This window comes from Pelecanus crispus, chromosome 8 (genome assembly GCF_030463565.1).
Source record: "Pelecanus crispus isolate bPelCri1 chromosome 8, bPelCri1.pri, whole genome shotgun sequence".
NCBI classification, from domain to species: Eukaryota; Metazoa; Chordata; class Aves; order Pelecaniformes; family Pelecanidae; genus Pelecanus; species Pelecanus crispus.
The window spans coordinates 21,988,722-22,008,534 of NC_134650.1; the positions used below are offsets into that span (position 1 = coordinate 21,988,722).

At 53.8% G+C, this 19,813-nt stretch overlaps 2 protein-coding genes across 10 annotated transcripts; both read left to right on the forward strand.

Moving 5' to 3' along the window:
* The first annotated feature begins 305 nt into the window (after positions 1–305).
* Positions 306–14,709, forward strand: HARS1 (histidyl-tRNA synthetase 1). 9 transcript variants are annotated; one of them, XM_075715337.1, is made up of 13 exons: positions 306–398; positions 1,245–1,334; positions 3,222–3,341; positions 3,531–3,626; positions 4,188–4,313; positions 5,369–5,476; positions 7,535–7,633; positions 10,266–10,359; positions 10,535–10,662; positions 10,763–11,005; positions 12,310–12,426; positions 13,208–13,354; positions 14,197–14,709. In XM_075715337.1, the coding sequence occupies exons 1-13, from the start codon at positions 321–323 to the stop codon at positions 14,254–14,256; spliced, it is 1,506 nt and encodes a 501-aa protein (XP_075571452.1). In that variant the 5' UTR covers positions 306–320; the 3' UTR covers positions 14,257–14,709. The 9 variants fall into 9 exon arrangements, with proteins under 9 accessions (XP_075571452.1, XP_075571445.1, XP_075571444.1 ...); XM_075715330.1 differs by having other exon boundaries at positions 321–398; positions 4,188–4,253; XM_075715329.1 differs by having other exon boundaries at positions 321–398; positions 3,534–3,626.
* A 392-nt stretch (positions 14,710–15,101) lies between these two features.
* Positions 15,102–18,515, forward strand: DND1 (DND microRNA-mediated repression inhibitor 1). The gene is made up of 4 exons (XM_075715698.1): positions 15,102–15,265; positions 16,480–16,634; positions 16,755–17,216; positions 17,971–18,515. The coding sequence occupies exons 1-4, from the start codon at positions 15,102–15,104 to the stop codon at positions 18,513–18,515; spliced, it is 1,326 nt and encodes a 441-aa protein (XP_075571813.1).
* Positions 18,516–19,813: the final 1,298 nt, after the last annotated feature.

Consider the following 19,813-nt stretch of genomic DNA (forward strand, 5'->3'; position numbering starts at 1 on the left):
ACCGGCCTGTGGGGAGCGCAGGCTCCCCCTCAGGGAGGGACACAACAGGGGGCTGGTGCAGCTGCGCGGGCAGGCTCCGGCTGGGACAAGCATGGAGGAACTCTGTATTTTTATATAGTAAAAACAGCACAAAATGCAAAAACCCACCCTCGGGCATTTATTTGAGCTTCGTGACGTCGGCGCCTCTCCCCGCGGGCGCCCGGGCGCTGAGCTGAGGCGCGGCGACGCGCAGGCGCGGGCCCGCTGCTGTGGCAACGCGCGGAGGCGGCAGTGCGCAGGCGCGACCCGGAGGCGCGGCAGTGCGCAGGCGCGGGCCGGTAATGGCGGAGGAGGCGGCAGTGCGGGCGCAGGGGGAGGTGGTGCGGCGACTGAAGCAGGATAAGGCCGATCCCGACGAGGTGCGACTGGTCCTAGCGCCCGCCCGCGGGGCTGGGAAGGGGTTGGAGGAGCTTCGCCTACGGGGCTGGGGAGGGACGGGCTCGGGGGTTGCTGGGAATGGGGTGCTGGGGGAGGACCGGTATGACTGGGAACGAGGGAGATAGCCTGGGGAGAGGGGCTTGAGGGGAACTCGGGGTGCTGGGCTGGAGAGAGGGCTGCTGAGGTGATTGGGGTGTGGTTGGGGTTGCTGGGCTTAGGGGGAGGGTGCTGTGGGGAACGGGGAGTACTGGTATAATTGTTGCTGGGCTAGGGGTGGTGGCATTAGGAAGAGGGGTGTTGAGGGGGATGGGAGTACTGTACTGGGCTGGAAAGTGGAGGGGCTGAGGTGCCTGGGGAGAGGGTGCAGGGCAGACTGGGAGTGGGAACTGGCGATACCGGTGTTAGATCAGAGAGAAGGATGCTTGGGGGTGTTAGGATTGGGAGGAGGATGCTGGAGACTGCTGATGCTGGGGTGCACGTAGCAGGAGCTGGTGGTGCTGGGCCTGGGGGTGGTGTGGAGGCTGGTAGGATGGGAGCTGTGAGGACTGGGGAGGCAGATGTTGAGGGTAATGGAGGTTGTGTGAGTCAGAGAATGGTGGGGGTGTTGGGAGTGCTGAGATTGGGGTGCTTATAGCAGAAGTGGTAAGTACTGGAGAGAAACAGGAAGTGCCCTTCAGGTTGCTGTGGGAGACTGGGAATGGCGGATGTATTGAGGCTGGGGAGTCTGGGTGTACTGGGAATGCTGAGACTGAAGTTATTGGGGAAGGCCTGTGGACTGGGCTTTGCAGGTAGGCTTACCCCCAGCTCCCTCCTTGTTCCATCCCCAGATTGCAAAGGAGGTGGCGAAACTGCTGGAGATGAAGGCGCAGCTGGGGGCAGATGAGGGGAAACACAAGTTTGTGCTCAAGACCCCAAAGGTAACTTCCCCTAGCACACGCACTCGCGTGCCCGTCTGTATGCATGACCTACTCGCGTGCATGCAGCACCCCCCACGCACCTGTGTGTGCAAAATCTCAGCACAGACTTGCCTGTCTTTGTTCCCATTTCTCTTTCCCTTTTTGCCGCAGGGGAGAGAGGGGTGAAAACATCCCTGACGGCACCTGACCCAGATGCCCTACTAACTTAAAGACTTTCTGGTGCTTCTGTGACAAGCAAGCCACTAGCTGGTGTGGTCAGGAAATTAGATTAACTTTTGGTCGAGCTTTATCGTAGCTGCCCAGTGTGAGAGGTCTCATATCTGCTTGGATTGCGCTATTTGAAGTAAGGTCATGATTTGCATTGTCCTGATGAGCTTAGGGTTAGGACTCTAAAGCTCTTGTAGCACTGACATCACTAGTACCTGCAGACATTGGCTCTCATGGATCAAGGATCCTCAAGCTGGTCCTGTTCCTTGTTAACCTAGACAGAGTGGATGAAGCTGCTGGTAGGTTGGGTGAGCATGGAATGCTGTGAAGTGCAGCTCTGCTGGTGCGAGGCTCATTGTGGGGGAACTGCAAAGCATAAGCCAAAGAAACCTGGATGCCTGGCAGTGTTTGCCAGGAATGTTCAGCACATGTTGAAATGTGGGGAGCAAGAAAGGTCTCGTAGCTTTTGATCTTGCCTTACTCTTTGGGGGTGGGTAATCCCATTTGCCAAGCAGGTCTGACCAGCTGCTGACATTTGTGTCCTCTTGCAGAAGGACCCTTCCATTCACGGGTAGCTTTTCAGTCTCCAGGCCCCTGAGAATAGTGTCCATAATGCAATTTATGCTAAAATTTTTTGTAACCTGAATGTTTTGTCACTAGCAGCTGACTAGAGACCAACTACGCTTCCATGCTGTGGCATGGAGACAGTTATGAATATTGCTTACAAATAAAACAGGTTATGTTAATGCCACCGACTAAGGAAATGTCTCAAAACTGTCTCCCTTGTCCATTTCCTTTATTGTATGTTTTGGTAAATGTAATTGTGGTGTGAGACCTGGAAAGTGGAAGGATATTTCACTGTTTAAAGGTGTGGAGAGGGGATTTTGCAACTCTGTGAGTGCCAGGGAAACAGCTTGGGTTTCCAGCCTGTCTTAGCCACGTCAGGGTACTGCTGAAAGCTGTTCTTCGCTGTGCGACCTGCAGGTGGCGTGTTACAAAGTGCCTGCTCTCTCTGCTTCTTCCTGCCTAACTGCCAGTCCCTAGAAAATGAAAGTGGGAGGTATAGTTAATTAACAGTGATTTATGTGTTGCTGAGAGCCTAAAGGTGGTCATCAAAATAATTCAGTGACTTTCAACAGCGAAGAAATTAAAAAGGAGCACATCCCATGTGAACAGTAGATGGGCACTTCACAGGTATTGCACTTTGAAATGATGATTTCTCTCTACATGTGTTTGGAAATTGTAGAGCTGCTGGTTGTTCCACAGCTTCGAAGTGTGCCTGTCCTCTGATTCCACCTCTCAGGATGGCTAATTGTGTGGGGGTCCGGCTAATGCGTCTAAATCAGAGCTGTGGACAGATCCTAGCTGCAGTCATGCTCGAAAGCACGGAACTCTCTGACTGTTGGATCTGTGTTAACTCCTGTGTTTCCTGCATTGTGAAACTCCTGACTTAGGTTTAGCTCTGCAGACTGCAGCAGATTGTGCCCGAGCTGTGTCGTGCTGCTTTCCAGTGTTTTTTGGTGCTGCTTTTTACCACCTCTCCTGATATCTGTTGTGTGGACCTGATCTCTCTAGTTTTGTTAGCAGTATGGTATCTCCTTCACATTGCCTCTCACATCTGCCTCCACTGCGTGCCTCTAACCCAATGTGTCCTTTGCTTTTTTCCTTATCTCACCTCAGGGTACGCGGGACTACAGCCCCAAACAAATGGCCATTCGTGAGAGAGTCTTCAATGCGATCATCACCTGCTTCAAGCGCCATGGAGCAGAAGTCATTGATACGCCGGTGTTTGAGCTGAAGGTGAGTGAGGACAGCAAGTTGGCTGAGCTGATGTGGATTCTGCAGCTGAAAGCTTACGATGTGTTGAGGGCTGAGTTTTCTTCTTCCATCTCCTAGGTGTCCTCCCTTTCTCTCCTTGTTTTCTGTGTGCTGTAGGGCTGATCCTTTGTCACTGAAGATGCTGTTTGTTCATGTGTCCTTTTTTTGTAGGAGACGCTGACAGGGAAATACGGTGAAGACTCGAAGCTCATCTATGATCTGAAAGATCAAGGAGGAGAGCTACTGTCCCTGCGCTATGACCTGACAGTATCCTGCCACAGCCAGTGCTGAGGGGTCTTGTTCTGCTGTCCTCCTTTTGGGGCAGTGCTGTCTAGAGGGCAAGGGAGCACTCTTGGCCCTGACCCCATACTGGCAGGGAGAGTATGAGCAGGCAGTGTGGTTCAGTGGGTGCAGAACCCTTGCTCAGTTATTTATTGTATGTTGCTTCTGTTTGGTGAAGTAGTGCTTGTATGTGGAGGTAAGGAAGATCTGTACTGAGTGGGGTTTCTCCTACAGCAGGGTACCCAGACTAGGCTGCTGTGGTACACAGCCTGCATGAGACTGAGATCCAATCTAAGATGGTGCTGGAGGATGCCTGTAGGGACACTTAATGGCAGCATGTGTGGGCTGTGTCTTGGACAGCTGTGGAGACCTTGGGGAGCTGTGGCAAGTCCAGCTGTCTCTTAGCAGTTGCTCTGCTTTGCCCCTTGGGTGTGCAACACACTGTGCTGGGTGTTTGGGGAGATAGTGGGGACCCAGCACTGCCTGTGACTGATAACTGGGTGGGGTGATCCCTCCCTGTTCCCATCCTTAACCCTACTGTCTCAGGTGCCCTTTGCTCGCTATTTGGCAATGAACAAGATCGCCAACATTAAGCGCTACCACATTGCTAAGGTGTACAGGCGGGACAACCCGGCCATGACCAGGGGCCGCTACAGGGAGTTCTACCAGTGTGTGAGTTTGGCCATTGACAGGGATGATGTTGAGTGAGGCTACACTCAACAGCTGTAGAGTTGGCTGGGCAGCGCTTGTGGGGACCTAGCACCATAAAAACATAGGTACAAAGGCTGTGTTACCCTGCAGTGGCCTTCCCTGTGCCTGTGGAAAGCTCAGGAGGATCCACTAATCTTCTCCTTAGCATGCCCTTATGGGTGTGAAAACTAGCTTGAGAGCGGGAGAGTGAGGACAGTGGCTGCGAGACAGGATGCTGGTGTATCAGGGAACTTTGTAATACAGCCCCCAGGTGCCCCAGGCATCTGGCCTGCTTTGCACTGTGGAGGAGGGCAACTCCTTGCTCTATCCCACAGTGCTTGCCAGCTTGGTGGAGGGGAAGAATTTCCTTCTGATCCCAAATCTGGCAATAGTTGAACTCCTGGATGTGTTAGCAGGACACATGAACCAGGCTTTCTGATTTCTTTTTCTGTCTTGGCAGTTGAAACTTTGGTTTTGTCTCAGTTTGGATCGCTTCTCTCATCTTCTTCCCTGATCATTAACTTGATTGGCATGTGTATGAAAAAAAGAACATCCTAAGAATCAAGGCAAAACATTTGGCATTTAGGTCATACTAAATAATAAGTAGTTTTCTCCTCTCCTTCCTGGTTCCTTTGTTCTATTTATTTACCGATGATCACTCTTCTGTCTCCTTTTTGTTGTTTTTCAAGGATCTCTGTTTCAAAGTGTATCACACAGTAAACTGCTGTGTCAGAGGCAGGGAGCAGGTCACACCTCAAGAAGCAGAACACCTTCTTGCAAACTGTCTGCACTGGCCACGATGCAGTATACAAACTCTTTGCAATGCAGCGGACATGAGAGCACTGCTGCCTTTGATGAAAGATGGTCATAACCCACATCCTGTCCCTTCTGGATCCTATTGGCGAGGGCTGCTGCTCCCTTACATCCCATTTCTGTTGCTTTTTGTAAACAAACTGCTGTTAACAGCAGAGCTGAGATGTATCGCTGCAGCCATGCCAGTGGTGCTGAATTGCTCACTGCCTTTTCCTGTGCCCCAGGATTTTGACATTGCCGGCCAGTTTGACCCGATGATTCCTGATGCCGAGTGCCTAAAGATCGTGCACGAGATCCTGAGTGACCTGCAGCTTGGGGACTTTCTCATTAAGGTGGGACTGGGTGGGTTTCTCTGTGCCACGGTGGGAAGCAGTGGTCATTGTTCCTGTGGTTTTACGCAGCAGCATCTGTTCCCACTCCAACGCCTGCCAAGGCCTCATCCAGAAGTTCATCCTGCCTCTCCGCCTCCTCATGGTGTATATGCTAAAAGGCTGGACCTCAGCTCAGACTTGCCTTTAGCTAGGAATGCAAGGAAATTTCCTGAGGCTGCAGTTAGCAGAGTTCTTGTCATGATTTAGCCCTAGCCAGCAGCTAAGCACCACGCTGCCGCTCGCTCGCTCCCCCTGTCCCAGTGGAATGGGGGAGAGAATCGGAGGAGTAAGAGTAAGAAAACTCCTGGGTTGAGATAAGAACAGTTTAATAATTGAAATAAAGTAAAATAGTAATGATAATAACAATATTATAATAATAATAATATACAAAGCAAGTGATGCACAATGCAATTGCTCACCACCTGCCAACCAATACCCAGACAGTTCCCGAGCAGTGATCCCCCCCCACTGGCCAACTCCCCCCAGCTTATATACCTAGCATGATGTCATATGGTATGGAATAGCCTTTAGGTCAGTTTGGATCAACTATTCTGGCTGTGCCCCCTCCCAGTTTTCTTGTGTACCTGGCAGAGCATGGGAAGCTGAAAAGTCCTTGACTAGCATAAGCAGTACTTAGCAACAACTAAAACATCAGCGTGTTATCAACATTGTTCTCGTACTAAATCCAAAAACACAGCACTATGCCTGCTACTAGGAAGAAAATTAACTCTATCCCAGCTGAAACCAGGACAGTTCTCTCTAGCACTAACCACAGTCCCCTGCAAAACATGCAGCAGCCAACTGACCAGGTGACTTATATTCACTGCCTGCAGTAAAACACAGGCTCTGGCCCAGGATCCCTGCCCTTGTCCCAGCTCCTGATGCCTCCTTAGTAGGGACATCTGCTTAGTGTGTGCACTGTCTTGTCTGCAGACTCCTGCCTTCCCACCAAGTCCTTTCTGGGGCTGAGGCCCCTTCCAGAAGAACAGTCATGCCCTATTGTAGGTCGAGCTTGCTATTTGCTTCAAAACACCTGTTATCTCGGTGTGGCAGCAAATGGTGCTGGGTGTGCAGGTCTGGCAAGATGGGGAAGGGTGTGCAGCAGTAGGAGAGCAATGGGTAGGAGTGCCTGATGTGCAGGAGGGCAGTGGAATCTCTGAGAGGGATTCAGAGCTGGGTCATTGCTGAGCTCTGCAGGGGAGGTGAGCAGGGTGAGCTGGGTGTTGCACTCCTGTGTGCAGCCCCCACTGGGTAGGGGGGCTGCCCTCAAACCTGTCTGGGATGAGCTGAAGAGCTATGCAGAGGAATTGCCTGTCCAGCTACTGTGGGCAGTGGAGAAAGCAGATGCCTCTGAGGATAAGAAGGCACCCCTGCAATGGGAAACAGCAGAATAACCTGCCTGTGATTATTCTTGTCTTCTGTGAGCTACTGCCTGGTTCATGTTGATGCTAGAGCATTACAAACTCCCTAGCAGTCTTTGTTTCTGTCTAATGTTAATTGTAGATGTTCTTCCAACTACCCATGGAAATGTTGAATCCAGCTGAGCCTTTGGCCTCAATTATCTGTTATTACAGAGCATAATTTAACTATCGAATTCACTATACTATTAAAAAAAATTCCTTAGCAAGGTTTTAACATAATCAGATATCCCTTTGTTCTTACACTGAGAGAGCAGAGTAATGCACTGAATTAATCTCCTTAGTCCGTGGTCTGTTCTTGGACTCATAGGCCCTGTTGGTTTTTCTTCTCTGTTGAGTGGAGGTATCTGTGGCTTTAGAAGGAAAATGTGATAGCTCTGCCCAGGCTTGGTAGGAGTCGGTTGTGCTAGCTGGCCTGCTATGGGCAGAGAGGCAGTTTAGCTCCCCAGGAATGGGAAAGAGACAGAAATTGCAAACAGCAAAACCACCTTAGCAGCCATCTGCTAGTTTCTCTTCCATGCTTGAAACTAGAGAGGAGACAAACTGGACACAGCTGAAGCATCTGTTTGAGTTCATAGTTAATAACTTACCTCTCCCCCAGGTCAACGATCGGCGCATCCTTGATGGGATGTTTGCAGTTTGCGGTGTCCCAGACAGCAAGTTCCGAACAATCTGCTCCAGTGTTGACAAACTGGATAAGGTATGGGCTGGAGTCCTGGGCTGCAGCTGCTGCTGCTGGAGTTTCAGTGAGTTGCTGTCCCTCTGGGCTGCTCTTACCATGGTCCATGAGAACGGGCTGGAAAATGCTGATAAACATCAAGTTGTTCTTTCCCCCTTTCTCTGGAGGGGAGGCGTGCAGGGCACAGCAGTCACGTAGGAAAACTGGATCCTATGCTTTCTTCTCCAGTATCCCACAAGGTCCTGACAAATGGAAAGGTGGGAAGGAAAAATGCTTTTCACATGGGAGGTTCAACATCCCAAACCTTAGCCTTCTTAAGGTACTGCTGCCTATGAAACAGGATCATGAAAACCTGCCCCCAGACTGAGCCAGGGCATTGAAAAGACTTTTCAAATGCATCAGGTTCAGTCAGGTGGTGTGAGGAATCATAGCTGTGTCCTGGAATCATAGAACAGCCCAGATTCTGGGAAGATCATCCAGTCCAACCTTTACTAAAATTTCAGAACTCAGTTGCAACGCAAGCGTGACATAAACGGTAAATCTCTGTGGTAATGCAGGAGCAGAGAAGTGCAATCATAAGTGATAATCTGTAATCGTAGTCTGTAACGCAGTTAGGTTGCAGATGACCTGGCTGAGTTAAATGGAAATCCACAGGTGAGTAGGCTGCCACAGTTGTTGTGTTGTCCAGGACCCTATTCATAAATACTGTCCTGCAAGCTGGTGCTATTCTTGATTGGCAATGTGATGTCTAGCATCCCTGCTGAGGACACAGAATCTGCAGCGTGTGTGTGTTGCTGGTCAGGCTGTTTCAGTATGATCACGGCACCACTGGACAGTGTGTGCCTCTGGCTGTTTGTGGGATCCTCAGGATGTGGTGAGGAGCAGTGGGGAGACAGCAAAGACAAGTGAGGTGGACGTGTATGGATGAGGTTTCTATATTTTACCTGGAAGGCAGAGAAAAGGATTTGGAGTGAGAAGGAGTAAGAGATCAGAAACAGACCTGAAAAATAACCTCAGCAGCACCTTCCTGCATCCTGGGCAGCAGAAGGCTGGTCTGTTTGGTGTTGCACTGTACTGTGTACCCCCACAGCATGTGTTCATGCTCTTCTGTGGCTGCCATCAGTGCAAGCATGTTTTGGTAGGAACAGGACTCCTTGGGTCTGACCTGGACTGTGCAGCATTCTAGCAGGGCAGACACGATCACAGGGACAACATGCTGCTTAGTGCCGTAATCTCTCTTCCTGGTGCTGCGAGATGGGATAGACCATCCCACATCTGGTCACTTCATTCACTCCTCTGTTGATTTGGGCATGTAGCACAGGTACTTTTATACAACATGCTGTGTCTAGACATTGCTGTTTGTATGGCTTTCTCAGGTTTGGTGTAACACAAAACAGCCCCCTCTATGTGCAGCTGCTCCTGTAAGACACATGGCAGCAGGTACCCACAGGTTTGTGCTCAGCAAGCTGCCTCAAGAGCACTGGCTGTTGTGAAGGTCTCTAAGGGATTCAGACCCTTATGTGGCCTTTTGGGAGGAGGGAAAGGTGCCAGTGTAGGTACAACTTCTTATTTGCGGCTGATTTGTCTTGACTGTAGGCCCTAGTCAGATATAAAGATGCTGGAGATCAGTCTATAAATCCTCCACTAATTGCTAAGGAACCTTAAAATGAAGTGCAATCTAAAAACTCAGTTTTCTTGGCTCAGGATCCAAAGTAGAATTTGGAGACAAATTTCTCTATGTGTTGAGAGTCATGTGAGGGACACTGGGCTGACTGCTTAAAGGAGCGCTCCTAATCTTCCTCTGAAACCCTGTTAAACAAAGCAGCCTTGTATCTCGTGTGTTCACATTGCTTTGTTCAAGGATGAACTGCATTTTCCTTTGGAGGCCTCATCTGATGCTCGAATGAAGTCAACTAGAGGAAGGCTCACTTAAAGTCCCATTAGCAGTGAGATCTATTGCAAAGGCATGACCAAAGTGTAGGTTTTGGGGTTGCATATGCATGCAAAAGCAATAGGAAGGGAGGACCGGGCTTTTTTAGAATGGGATAATTTCCTTGTTTTCATACTGAAATCCTGTGACTTATCTCAGTGCAGCTGGATGTGATCAAGACTCTTGTTCTCTTTGACCCTTGGTCAGTGGGAAAACTGCAACACACTCTGCGTACACTGGGTTTTTTCATCACCCAGCCATCTCCTCGCACCCTTCCAGGTGGTAGGCATGACCAGCAATGCCTTCCTGACTGGTGTTTATGACTAAGTACCTAACCAGGAAAACCACAGCAGCAAGACATCTCTCAAACTCGGTGCTTTTACAGTACTGATGTTCAATTCTGGCCAGAAATCAAAACCAAAGTATTTGTCTTGGGGCTTCAAGGTTTTGGGCAGCTTTGCTGACTGCAAGGTTGGGATATGAACAGACTATGCAGAGGTACAAGAAATAGAGTTATGACCATACGACTGTGCTCTGAGAGCATTTGATCTGCTGCTTCTCTCATGCACCTCTTAACCACACTGACACTGATGGGGTACTGCTGTGCAAAGATCTGAGGGCAGGTATGTCTCTTCATCTGTATTGGGCAGGACCACCAGAGACCTTCTGCAGGAGAGACCATATCCCTGGAGCAGTGGCTGATGTTCTTCTCTCCCTTCACAGATGCCATGGGAGGAAGTGAGGAGCGAGATGGTAGGAGAGAAGGGTCTCTCTCCCGAGGCTGCGGATCGCATTGGGGAGTATGTCCAGCTTCATGGTGAGCACTGTAGGGTCAAGCCCTTGGCTTTGTTCTTCCAGGCCAGGCAGGCAGGGCCAGTGACAGCGGGGTGCAAGGCACATACGTGGCTGGCCGGGCCCATACGTGGCTGGCCGGGCCCATCGTTGTGGGTGCTGCTACACTGGCAGACCTGAGGCATGGCATGTTCCCACAGGGGGCCTGGACCTGATCGAGCGGCTTCTCCAGGATGCAAAGTTGTCCCAGAACAAGCTGGCCAAGGAGGGGCTGGGGGACATGAAGCTGCTGTTTGAGTACCTGACCCTGTTTGGCATCACAGGGAAGGTGAGAAGGTGCAGAGGCAGGAGGGAGTGCTGCTCTTGTGGCTGGGCAGCCTGGGCCCCCCGAGTGCGCGCAGTGACAGGGCTTCCCTTGTGTCCTACAGATCTCTTTCGACCTGAGCCTTGCGCGGGGTCTGGACTATTACACAGGGGTGATCTTTGAGGCTGTCCTGCTGCAGCAGGAGAATGACCATGTGGAGGAGCCAGTCAGCGTTGGGAGTGTGGCTGGAGGTGGTCGCTACGATGGGCTGGTGGGGATGTTTGATCCCAAGGGACGGAAGGTGCCCTGCGTGGGGGTCAGCATTGGGATCGAGCGGATCTTCTCCATCCTAGAGCAGAGAGTGGAGGTAGGTGCTGCAGGTGCTCAACTAAGTGTGGAGAAAGAGAAAGGATTTATGTCTTCCCCACATGCCCCCAGTCCAGAAGATGCTGAAGTGAATCTTCCTTGCTGCAGTCTTTGATGGAGAAGCCAGCCAGGCTTCTACTGTGCTCTGCAGCAGAAGTCAGAACCAGTACATAATCTCCAATTTTCTATGGCTTTGGGAGATGATCTCTGGAGCTCCCACTGGAGACAAGACCCCTCTTCCAGCAGCCCTCAGACATGGCTTTTTCAGCTGTAGCTGGAGGGGGTGCTTTAATCCTCAGCAGTACCATGTACCCAGGTCAGGTGTCTTGGTGTTCCCCACTGCATTAGGCATCCGTGTGACCCCACATCCTCCTTGGCAAGGCGGCACTGCTCTGCAAGGCTGGCAGGGAGACAGCAGCCTTGCATGTCTACTCGTCCTGCCCAAAGCACTACAGAGACCAGAGAGGGATTGGATGTCCCAGCGCAGGGACTGCAGTGCCTCTGGGGGTTTCCCAGATACCTTTTTCCTATCCCCCTTCCTCAGAGTAGCTGTACCAATGTGTTGTCCTCTGTCCCAATCAATGGGTGTTAAATAGGTCTTTGTAGGCTCCCGAAACACTACTGTACATTTCCCTCCCCAAGACACCTGTTGTGGGGAGTTCTCTCTTGGCAGCCAGACACAACTGGCATTTCTAAGTGGAAACTGAATTCTTCCCCCACCACCTCCAGTCCTGGCCAGGTTTGTTCCTCTGCAGGTGACCTTTTAAAGGCTTCCGTTCAGTGAAAGGAGCGGCAGGAAAATCCCACTTTGAGTATCCAGCATCTGCCACAGGAGCAGGTGGCTGCTGACAGCATCTCAGCTTGTTGCTGATAATCTAACCCAGTTACCAGCTCAGCTGTAGAGCAGGCGGCTGCCTCTGTCCAGCTTCTGTTGGGCTTGCTGCTCCTGAGCTGCTTGGAGCAGATCTCTGGGAGGCCCTTGGCTGTGGAAGAACAGTCTCTCGGCAGAAGCGGGCAGAGAAATTACTCATTCTCAGCACATTGTCCAGTCTGTGCGCACCTGCAGTGCAGGAGGCAGGCTATGTTAAGTCCGTATCATGGAACAACTGCAGAAGATGAGATTCGGTTCCAGAATGGTGTCTGTGGGGCCTCCCAGACTCTCCTGAGTTTATGCTATTCATCCCACTGAGCCTGATCCTCTTCACTGCTAAATTGATGGGTCTGGGGTGGTCACCTGTCCTGCTCATAGGGTCTCGGATATCTCTCTATGTCCATGGCATCTTTTGAGTCTTGTCCTCTCTCTAGGCCTCTGAGGAAAAGATCAGAACAACAGAGACACAGGTGCTGGTGGCCTCTGCCCAAAAGAAGCTCCTTGAAGAGCGGCTGAAGCTCATCTCCGAGCTGTGGGATGCTGGAATCAAGGTATGACCAGGTGATGGCAAAGTCAGGAGCTGCCTGGTCCACTCTCTGTGCCAGGAATGGACCAGATCTGTCTTTTCTTTGGGAGGAAGGAGGCAGGGATAAAGTGGGCAGCAGACTGTGTTCCTGAATGGAGCCTGCCTCTTCTTGGTGTCCTGAATCAGGTTTGTCCAGGAAGGGCTGGGCAGCATGACGTGGTTAGCCCCATAACACTGCAGGGGCTGCTCTGTGTCTGTTATCTCAGGACAGATTCCCAAAGCTGGCAACACTCCAGCCCCTGCTGCATGGCAGGTGGGATACCATGCTGCTTCCAACAAAAAGCAAAAAAACTGCAGAGCCTTGCAAGGAGAGGGAGAGGGGGGCCAGGAAGGAGCCTGGGCTGTTTTCCACAGGCCAAAGGCAAGCTGTGTGGCAGGGCCCTGTTCCCTGCCTGCTGCAGGCAGACTCCCTTGATGGCTGAGTGAAGGAGAATTCCTGGGTGCTCTGCCAGGCTCCTCACCCTGTAGGGACACCAAAGGTGTCAGCCCTTGTCTGACACAGACTAGAGCTAATAACTTTGTGCTTTCCCAGGATAAGCAGTGTCTTGTGAGTACCTTTGAGCTGTGTTGCATTACTCATTAGCTGTAATGCCCAGCCTTCTCCATTAGCCCATCTTCCTCCCCCACCACACACCTCCACGCTCCCCAGATGGCCATTAGCAGACTGGCCCAGCAATGCCTGGTTGAGAGGGTGCAGAGAAACAGGCCGGTGCTGATCATGGTGTTGTGCTCTGGTTCTTTTCCAGGCAGAAGTGTTGTACAAGAAGAACCCCAAGCTGCTGAATCAGCTGCAGTACTGCGAGGACACAGGCATCCCTCTTGTTGCCATTGTGGGTGAGCAGGAGCTCAAGGATGGAGTCGTCAAGCTGCGGGTCGTGGCAACCAGGGAGGAGGTGAGGCCCATGGCGGGTGGCTATGTAACCCTTCATCCCAGCTCAGGCCAGTCCTCCAGACCTATCTGTACCCTGCTCTGCAGCAGTGCCCTCAGGTTGTACATGGCAAGGTGGCTTTGCCAGCCCACATTTTGAGCGTAGTGCCCAAAGGGGAGATCAGAGGAGTAAGGCACTTCCACCTAATGTGAAAAGCTTCTGAGGCTTAGCAAAGTTGCATACACAGAAGGTGCGGTGAGGGGAAGGCTCTCCACACATAGTAGGCAGAGGGGCAGTAAGTAGTAAGCCAGGGCTGGCAGACTTGAGGTGAGGCCTGTGGACTTACGGTGGTGGTCTTGTGGGTGCACTTTTGCAGACTGGGTGGAGCACTGTTTTCTCCAGCTCTGGAGAGTTTCTCATGATGTGGCCTCCCTGAACTCCCAGCTGTTCCTCAGTTCAGGAGCCTGGAACACAGAGGGGTGATTCAGTGGATTGTATGGCTGCTCATGCTTTCCATCCAGGGCACGGGACCATCACTGAAGGTCCTGGAAGTGCCCTCTTGGAATGAGTATGACCAGTGCTGATCTATGCACTGGTCTTGGCTTTGGAACTAGTAGGAAAGAGTGGGAAAAGCGTTGGTCTCACAAGCGTTGGGCAGGAGAGGGTTCGGCAGGGTTGCAGGCCCGTGCTTGCTCTCACAGGTTCATCTCCACACGTGCTGCTGCAGCCCGCTTGCACCATGCTGTGATATCCTGACACACAGGGCCACAAATGCAGTCGGGGCCATCCCTCTGGGACCAGAGAAGGTCATGATGCATCAAGGTGCTTGTGTTGTATTGAAGCAACTTTGTGCTCCCCCTGTGTAGGTCAACGTTCGCAGGGAGAACCTGGTTGAGGAGATCAGGATGCGAACGAGACGGCCTTAAACCCCTTCTGGACATGTCTACTTGTTTGTTGGATTCTGGCTGACAGATTTTGTCCTGTAAATGCCTTTGCCAAGCCACATAGCAGCGGGTGCAAGGTCAGGGGGGCTCTTTGAAAGCTGTATTTATTCTTGTCTCGTGCCCTCCCTTTTCTGGTGGGAGCAGAGAGGCTGTACTGACTCCTACAACATGCCCTAGCCCTTGAGTATGTTGCTGGAAAGATGTTTTGCAAGTGGCTCTGGCAAATGCTGGCCTCCTGTCTGCTGTCACTGCGGTGGCATGTGGAGCCCTGTGCTGTCAGCAGGCCCCCGAGGCCTTAGCTGCAAGCTGCTTGTTCCCTTCGCTTTGAATAAACATCCCACCCCATCTCTCTGTTCTGGCTGCCAGGAGGTGAACTTATCCCAAGCAAGATGTAAAGACGCTGCTCCCAGAAACATAATAAATCTGTCTCTCCCACTCTGTGACTCCTGTCCCTACTTTCCACTTGGGGCAGGGATTTGCTTACCTGCCTTCCTGAGCGGAGCTGGTTTTTAAATGTAACTGCGGACTTCAGCCGTGATGCTCCCTCCTTGCCTCTGCATCCGAGCACTGCTGCCAACCCCTGCGCCATGTGCAGAGCAAAGCCTCCACCAGCCAGGCCGGGCTGCCCTGAGCAGCCCCTCGTGGGCTCCCTGTGCCCCAGTCACAGGTGAAACGGGTCCCCTGGCCTCTTGCGGGTGACTTGGGGTGCCCTCCGTCCCCAGCTCCCCTTGCTGCTCACTCACGCATCTCGCCCAGCTTCGTACCCCAAACCAGGTAGTTTTTTAAATCTGCGCCCCACGGCTTCCCCGGGTGGAAAGGCTGCGGGAATGGCGCGCTCGGGGGGTCGCTGCCGGCGAGTCCCCCCTGCCCCGCCCGGGGCGGAGCAGCCTCGGCTCGATAGGCGGAGCGGCGGCGCTGGAAGCTTCCAGAACCCGGTCCGGGCGGCGAGGAGGATCAGCACCAGCGGCGGCGGCGATGGAGGCCGAGGCGGGTGCAGTCGCGGGGGCGGCGCGGGGGGCACGGCGCTGCCGGGGGCGGGGGGGAGCCCCGGTGCGGGGCCCGGCTTACCTCGGTGCATCCCTTCCCGGCTCGGGGGACCCGGGAGGGTCTCTCGGGGAGACCCGGGAGCCGTCGGTCGGGGACCGGAGCTCCCGAGACCCGTCTCGGTGCGTTGCCCACTCGCGGAGCGCACCGGCGGGCGGCGCTGGTCCCGAGCCTGGTCCCGTCGCCAGCCCGGAGCCGTCCCCATCCCACCCCTTCCCCCAACGCGCGGTGAGCTGGGGCTGGCGGCTCCGGTGCCCCGTGGAGACTGTAGGGGTGATGATGAGCCCCGTTAGCCCCTAATCGGCAGGGGCTGCGGGCGGTGGGGACCTCTCCCAAGAGCCCTGGCACCTCCCTGCCCTGCACCGTTCCTGGGGGCAAGGAGGTGCCCTGTGCTGGGACCCAGCCTTGGGAGCTGCAGAGCCATGGCAGGAGGCTTTGTGGTGTGCGCGGCTGGTCTTTCTGCACTCTCTCAGGAGAGATTTCCCCTATGTGGGTCCCCACCTTCATCCCAAGGTGTTTTCTGGTCTTCAGGAAAGCTGAAACCCCTTGGAAATAGAAAGGTGCCACCACCTGGTGATGCACCTGGAGATGCACAAGATCAAGGTGCAGCAAAACTGCATTTTAGCCTGAGCTAGCATTAATCTCACTCAGTGTACAGTTTCAGAGGCCCTAATGAAACTTCGCAGTACTTAATGAGCTAAAAGCTGATGATGCTGCCACATGGACAGTGTCTCCAGACCCACCTTGGTGTCCTCAGAAGCCTGAGTAGATGCTGGTAGAAGAGAGTTGGCTGTCTCAGGGTCCCAGCCTGCCTGGGATGTCATGGTGTGATGGGTCACCTTGGCTCTGTGCTCTAGCCTCCTCTTGCAGTGTGATCTAGCTTCTGCCTGTGTCTTGGCTTTCAAAGCCCTTGCAGGCATCCATAGGGGAACTCTTGGTGTCGTGGTCTACCAAAGTTGCTGGACTTAGTTATGTGGAGCAGGCTTGGACAGTGGGCAGGGTGTAGTCCTTTGGATCTGCAGTGTTGAGAGGCTCCTCAGACTTCCTGAGGGCAGAGAGGTTCAGCATTTGCTCCTCCACATGCTGGCTGGTGCTAGGCCTTGCAGTTGCTTCGTGGGGTTGGCATGCCCCCCGTTGGGAGGTTGGAAACTCTTTGCCCAGACAAGTACCAACTCCTCAGACAAGTCTCCTTCCTCAGATGTGGACCAAGAGTATCAACCAGGCCAATAAGATGGCCCTGCTTGCCTGGGCAAAAGAAACTGGCATCAACCTGGTGCAGATCAATGGGCAGAGGCGATATGGTGCCCCACCCCCAGGTATGTGAGAAGAGCATCTCAGTGCTGTGATGCCCTGGGAGCATGGCACATAGGGTGCCTGGTGGGCACGGAGGTGAGGTGGGTCTCACTGATGTGCACCGTGTCGCTGTGTCCCTGCAGGCTGGGTGGGCGACCCCCCACCGGCTGGCACAGAGGTGTTCATCGGGAAGCTGCCGCAGGACATGTACGAGAACACATTGATCCCGCTCTTCCAGAGCGTGGGGAAGCTCTACGAGTTTCGCCTCATGATGACCTTCAGTGGGCTTAACCGGGGCTTTGCCTACGCCAAGTACAGCAACCGGCACGGTGCCAAGGAGGCCATTGCTGCCTTCAACAACTTCAAGGTGCGGGAGGGCTGCGCCATCGTGGTGTGCAAGAGCATGGAGAAGCGTGAGCTGAGTGTGGATGGCCTGGCCGCCTCGGTGAGCCGACAGGAGCTGGAGGCTGTGCTGCAGCGGGTCACAGAGGGGGTCCTCAGCGTCACCCTGTATGCCAGCCCCTGCCAGAAACGGGCCCAGCTTGCTGTGCTGAAATACAGCTCGCACCAGGCTGCTGCCATGGCCAAGAAAACCCTGATGGAAGGTGAGTGGGAGGCCGGGGTGCTGTGGCATGCTGCTTGGGCTGGTCTTCCTGGTGTCTCTAAGGAAGGACTGATCCCATTCAGCTGCAAGGTGACTTCAGCCTTGTTCAAGGGAACAAGGGAGAGAGACATCCCTTATTCTCTCCCTGTGTCTTGTGGGAGGCCAGCTGTCCTCAGTGGGGCTGATCCCCAGCAGTCTGTGTGCAGACCTAGTGGTGGTGGGGTAAAGAGGCTGTTGGAGCTCTTCAGGCAGCTGCCTGCTCAGAGCAGGTGCATCACCAGTACCAGTCCAGGGCATCCAGGCTTTGACCAAGTTTCTAAACGCTCCTGATGGAGATGCCCTACCCCTCAGTGCCACATCCCGTGATTGCACTGCCCTCCAATGGGACATGTTTTCCATACACCCAAGAGGAACCTCCAGAGTCCTAATTTGTACCTGTTTCTTCCCCAGCTGAGAAGCATTTGGCTTTGACATCTTTGCACCTGTCCCTAAAGGCAGGCTGCCCCTAAAATCCTGTGAGTTTCGCAGCCCTGAGCCCACATTGGTAGCAAAAGGAGATGGAGAAGCAACTAACTGCCCTGCAGCTGCGAGGGGTCTTGGAGGCAGGGGAGATGATCCTGTGCAGTTTGTACACTGTGGGTCAGTGCCGAACCACCCATGGGTGTCACTGCACCAGGTGCTGGGGGTCGGGATGGGGTGATAATCGAGGGCTGGTGCATGAGCATCTCCTGCCAGCTGCTGCTGGTCTCTCCTAGGGAACATGAGGCTCGGTGGGTTGGAGACGAGGGTGGACTGGCTGAACCCCGATCTGAAGCAGAAACTGCAGTTGCGTGAGGAGAAGCCATCATCCAGCTGGGTGCAAGGGGGCAAATGCCCAGGGGTCCCCAAGCAGGCACCCCTGTCCCCAGTGCTGCACAATGCGCTGGATTGCCTGAACACCCTGTGCCAGCGGCAGTACCTGGGAACCCCCTTGTTCCTCACCAAGTGCGTCCAGGCAAACCCCAATGGCTGGCTGCGATTCTGGTGCCGGGTGGTGATCCCAGGGTGCCCCATGCCCTTCAGTGGGTTCATGTGGGTCCAGAAGGATGGGCCAGGCAGCAGTGGGCACGAGGAGGTGAAGGTTGCAGTGGCACTGCAGATTCTCCGGATGCTAGGTGAGTCCTCATACGCTGTCGGTGCCAACCCCCTGCCTTTCCCAAAGTCTTGGAGCATCTCCTGGGGCTGTGGTGCTTCTAGTGTGGGGGGGGACCCAGGCTGGCAGGCGGGGCTGAAACACTCTCACCCCCCGCACCATATGTGACCCCAGTGGCTCTGAGCTCTATGTGGGATTCTGGGTTGGAAGCAGAGGATGCAAGGGGAGGGGGTTTTGGGGTGCTGCTCCCCGCAGCACTGCACAGAGCCTCATGTTTTCCTCTCCACTGCAGGATACCAGCTGATATAGGCAGCCATTCTGCCTGAACCATGAGTTGAACCTGAGCCGCTGGCCGCAGGAGCAGCATGCAAGGCCCACTAGGGACCTGGTCCTGTCCCAGCTTTGCTTTGAGTCTGGGTTTGTTTTGAGAGCCAGCTCAGGAGGGTAAGGTTGCTGGCCTGGTCGGTGACAGCTGCCATGTCCTTAGCTGGTCCTTGGGGATGGTTCTGTTTTTTTGGGGATTTAGGTTTACCTGCCCAGTTTGGCTTCTTTTATGTTGGTTTGTGTTGCTCTGCTGCAGTGGAGGGGCCTGGTGCATGTCTTGGGAGAAGCCGCAGCTGCTTGGAGAGACTGCCAGTGTTGTCTGGGTAGGCAGAGGGGACATAGGGAGCTGCCTGGGCTCACCAGGGGACCATCTCTCCTCCACTGGCATGCCTCATTCCTGAGGAACAGCCTCGGGTGAGGCCAAGACCACACATGGGAACCGACCTGGTGAACAGGGGATGTTCCATGGGCTGGTGGAGCTGCTTTTTAATGAGGGTAGTGTCTACGGGCTCTGGGAGGTGCAGGGCTGTTTGTGCTGCAGGTAAGCAGCTGTGGGGTTACCAGCTGTCTATGAATGATTCCTTGGGACCAGGAGGTCTGGCTGCATGCTGTTCACTTGGTATTTAAGTAGCCTGGAAAGCACCAGCTGTGTCATGTCATCTTTTGCTCCCTGCCTGTCCAGCGCCATCTTGGTGCTCTCCCCCAGCACCGGGAAGCCTGTCTTCTCCAGCAGCAGGGGAAGGGATGGGGTGGGACTTGGAATCCATCCTGTAACCTCCAGGTTCCGGAGCTACAGCCTGCTGCGTCCCTGAAAGCAGCATTTGCCCCTGTGGCAAGCAGCAGTCCCTGGCACCCAGAGCTTTGTGTCTCCACCTTCTCAGTGCGGTGCTGAGCCACCTCCAGTGGGTTGAGAGCCTCAGAGATAGGTCAGGTTGAGGACATCTTTCTGGACACAGCTGCCCCCCCAAACCTGCTCTGGCAGAGCACCATGGCCAGACAGTGCCAGCTGGGGACACCACAAGTTCCCTTAGGGATGGTGACACTGCAAGCCTCCCCCTCCAGCCCTAGCATCCAGGGGCAGATGACAAGCTGGAACAACCCCAGGGGCCACCAGGGATGATAGGGGACAAGGCAGTTGCCAG

Excerpts from the sequence above, each read along its gene's own strand:
- HARS1 (XM_075715337.1), top strand. The coding sequence starts at position 321 with ATGGCGGAGGAGGCGGCAGTGCGGGCGCAGGGGGAGGTGGTGCGGCGA. Across the intron at positions 3,627-4,187 it reads CCCTGCGCTATGACCTGACA|GTGCCCTTTGCTCGCTATTT; the intron begins GTATCCTGCCAC and ends CTACTGTCTCAG. Across the intron at positions 10,360-10,534 it reads GGAGTATGTCCAGCTTCATG|GGGGCCTGGACCTGATCGAG; the intron begins GTGAGCACTGTA and ends ATGTTCCCACAG.
- DND1 (XM_075715698.1), top strand. The coding sequence starts at position 15,102 with ATGGCGCGCTCGGGGGGTCGCTGCCGGCGAGTCCCCCCTGCCCCGCCC. Across the intron at positions 15,266-16,479 it reads GGCGATGGAGGCCGAGGCGG|ACAAGTACCAACTCCTCAGA; the intron begins GTGCAGTCGCGG and ends CTCTTTGCCCAG. Across the intron at positions 16,635-16,754 it reads ATATGGTGCCCCACCCCCAG|GCTGGGTGGGCGACCCCCCA; the intron begins GTATGTGAGAAG and ends GTGTCCCTGCAG.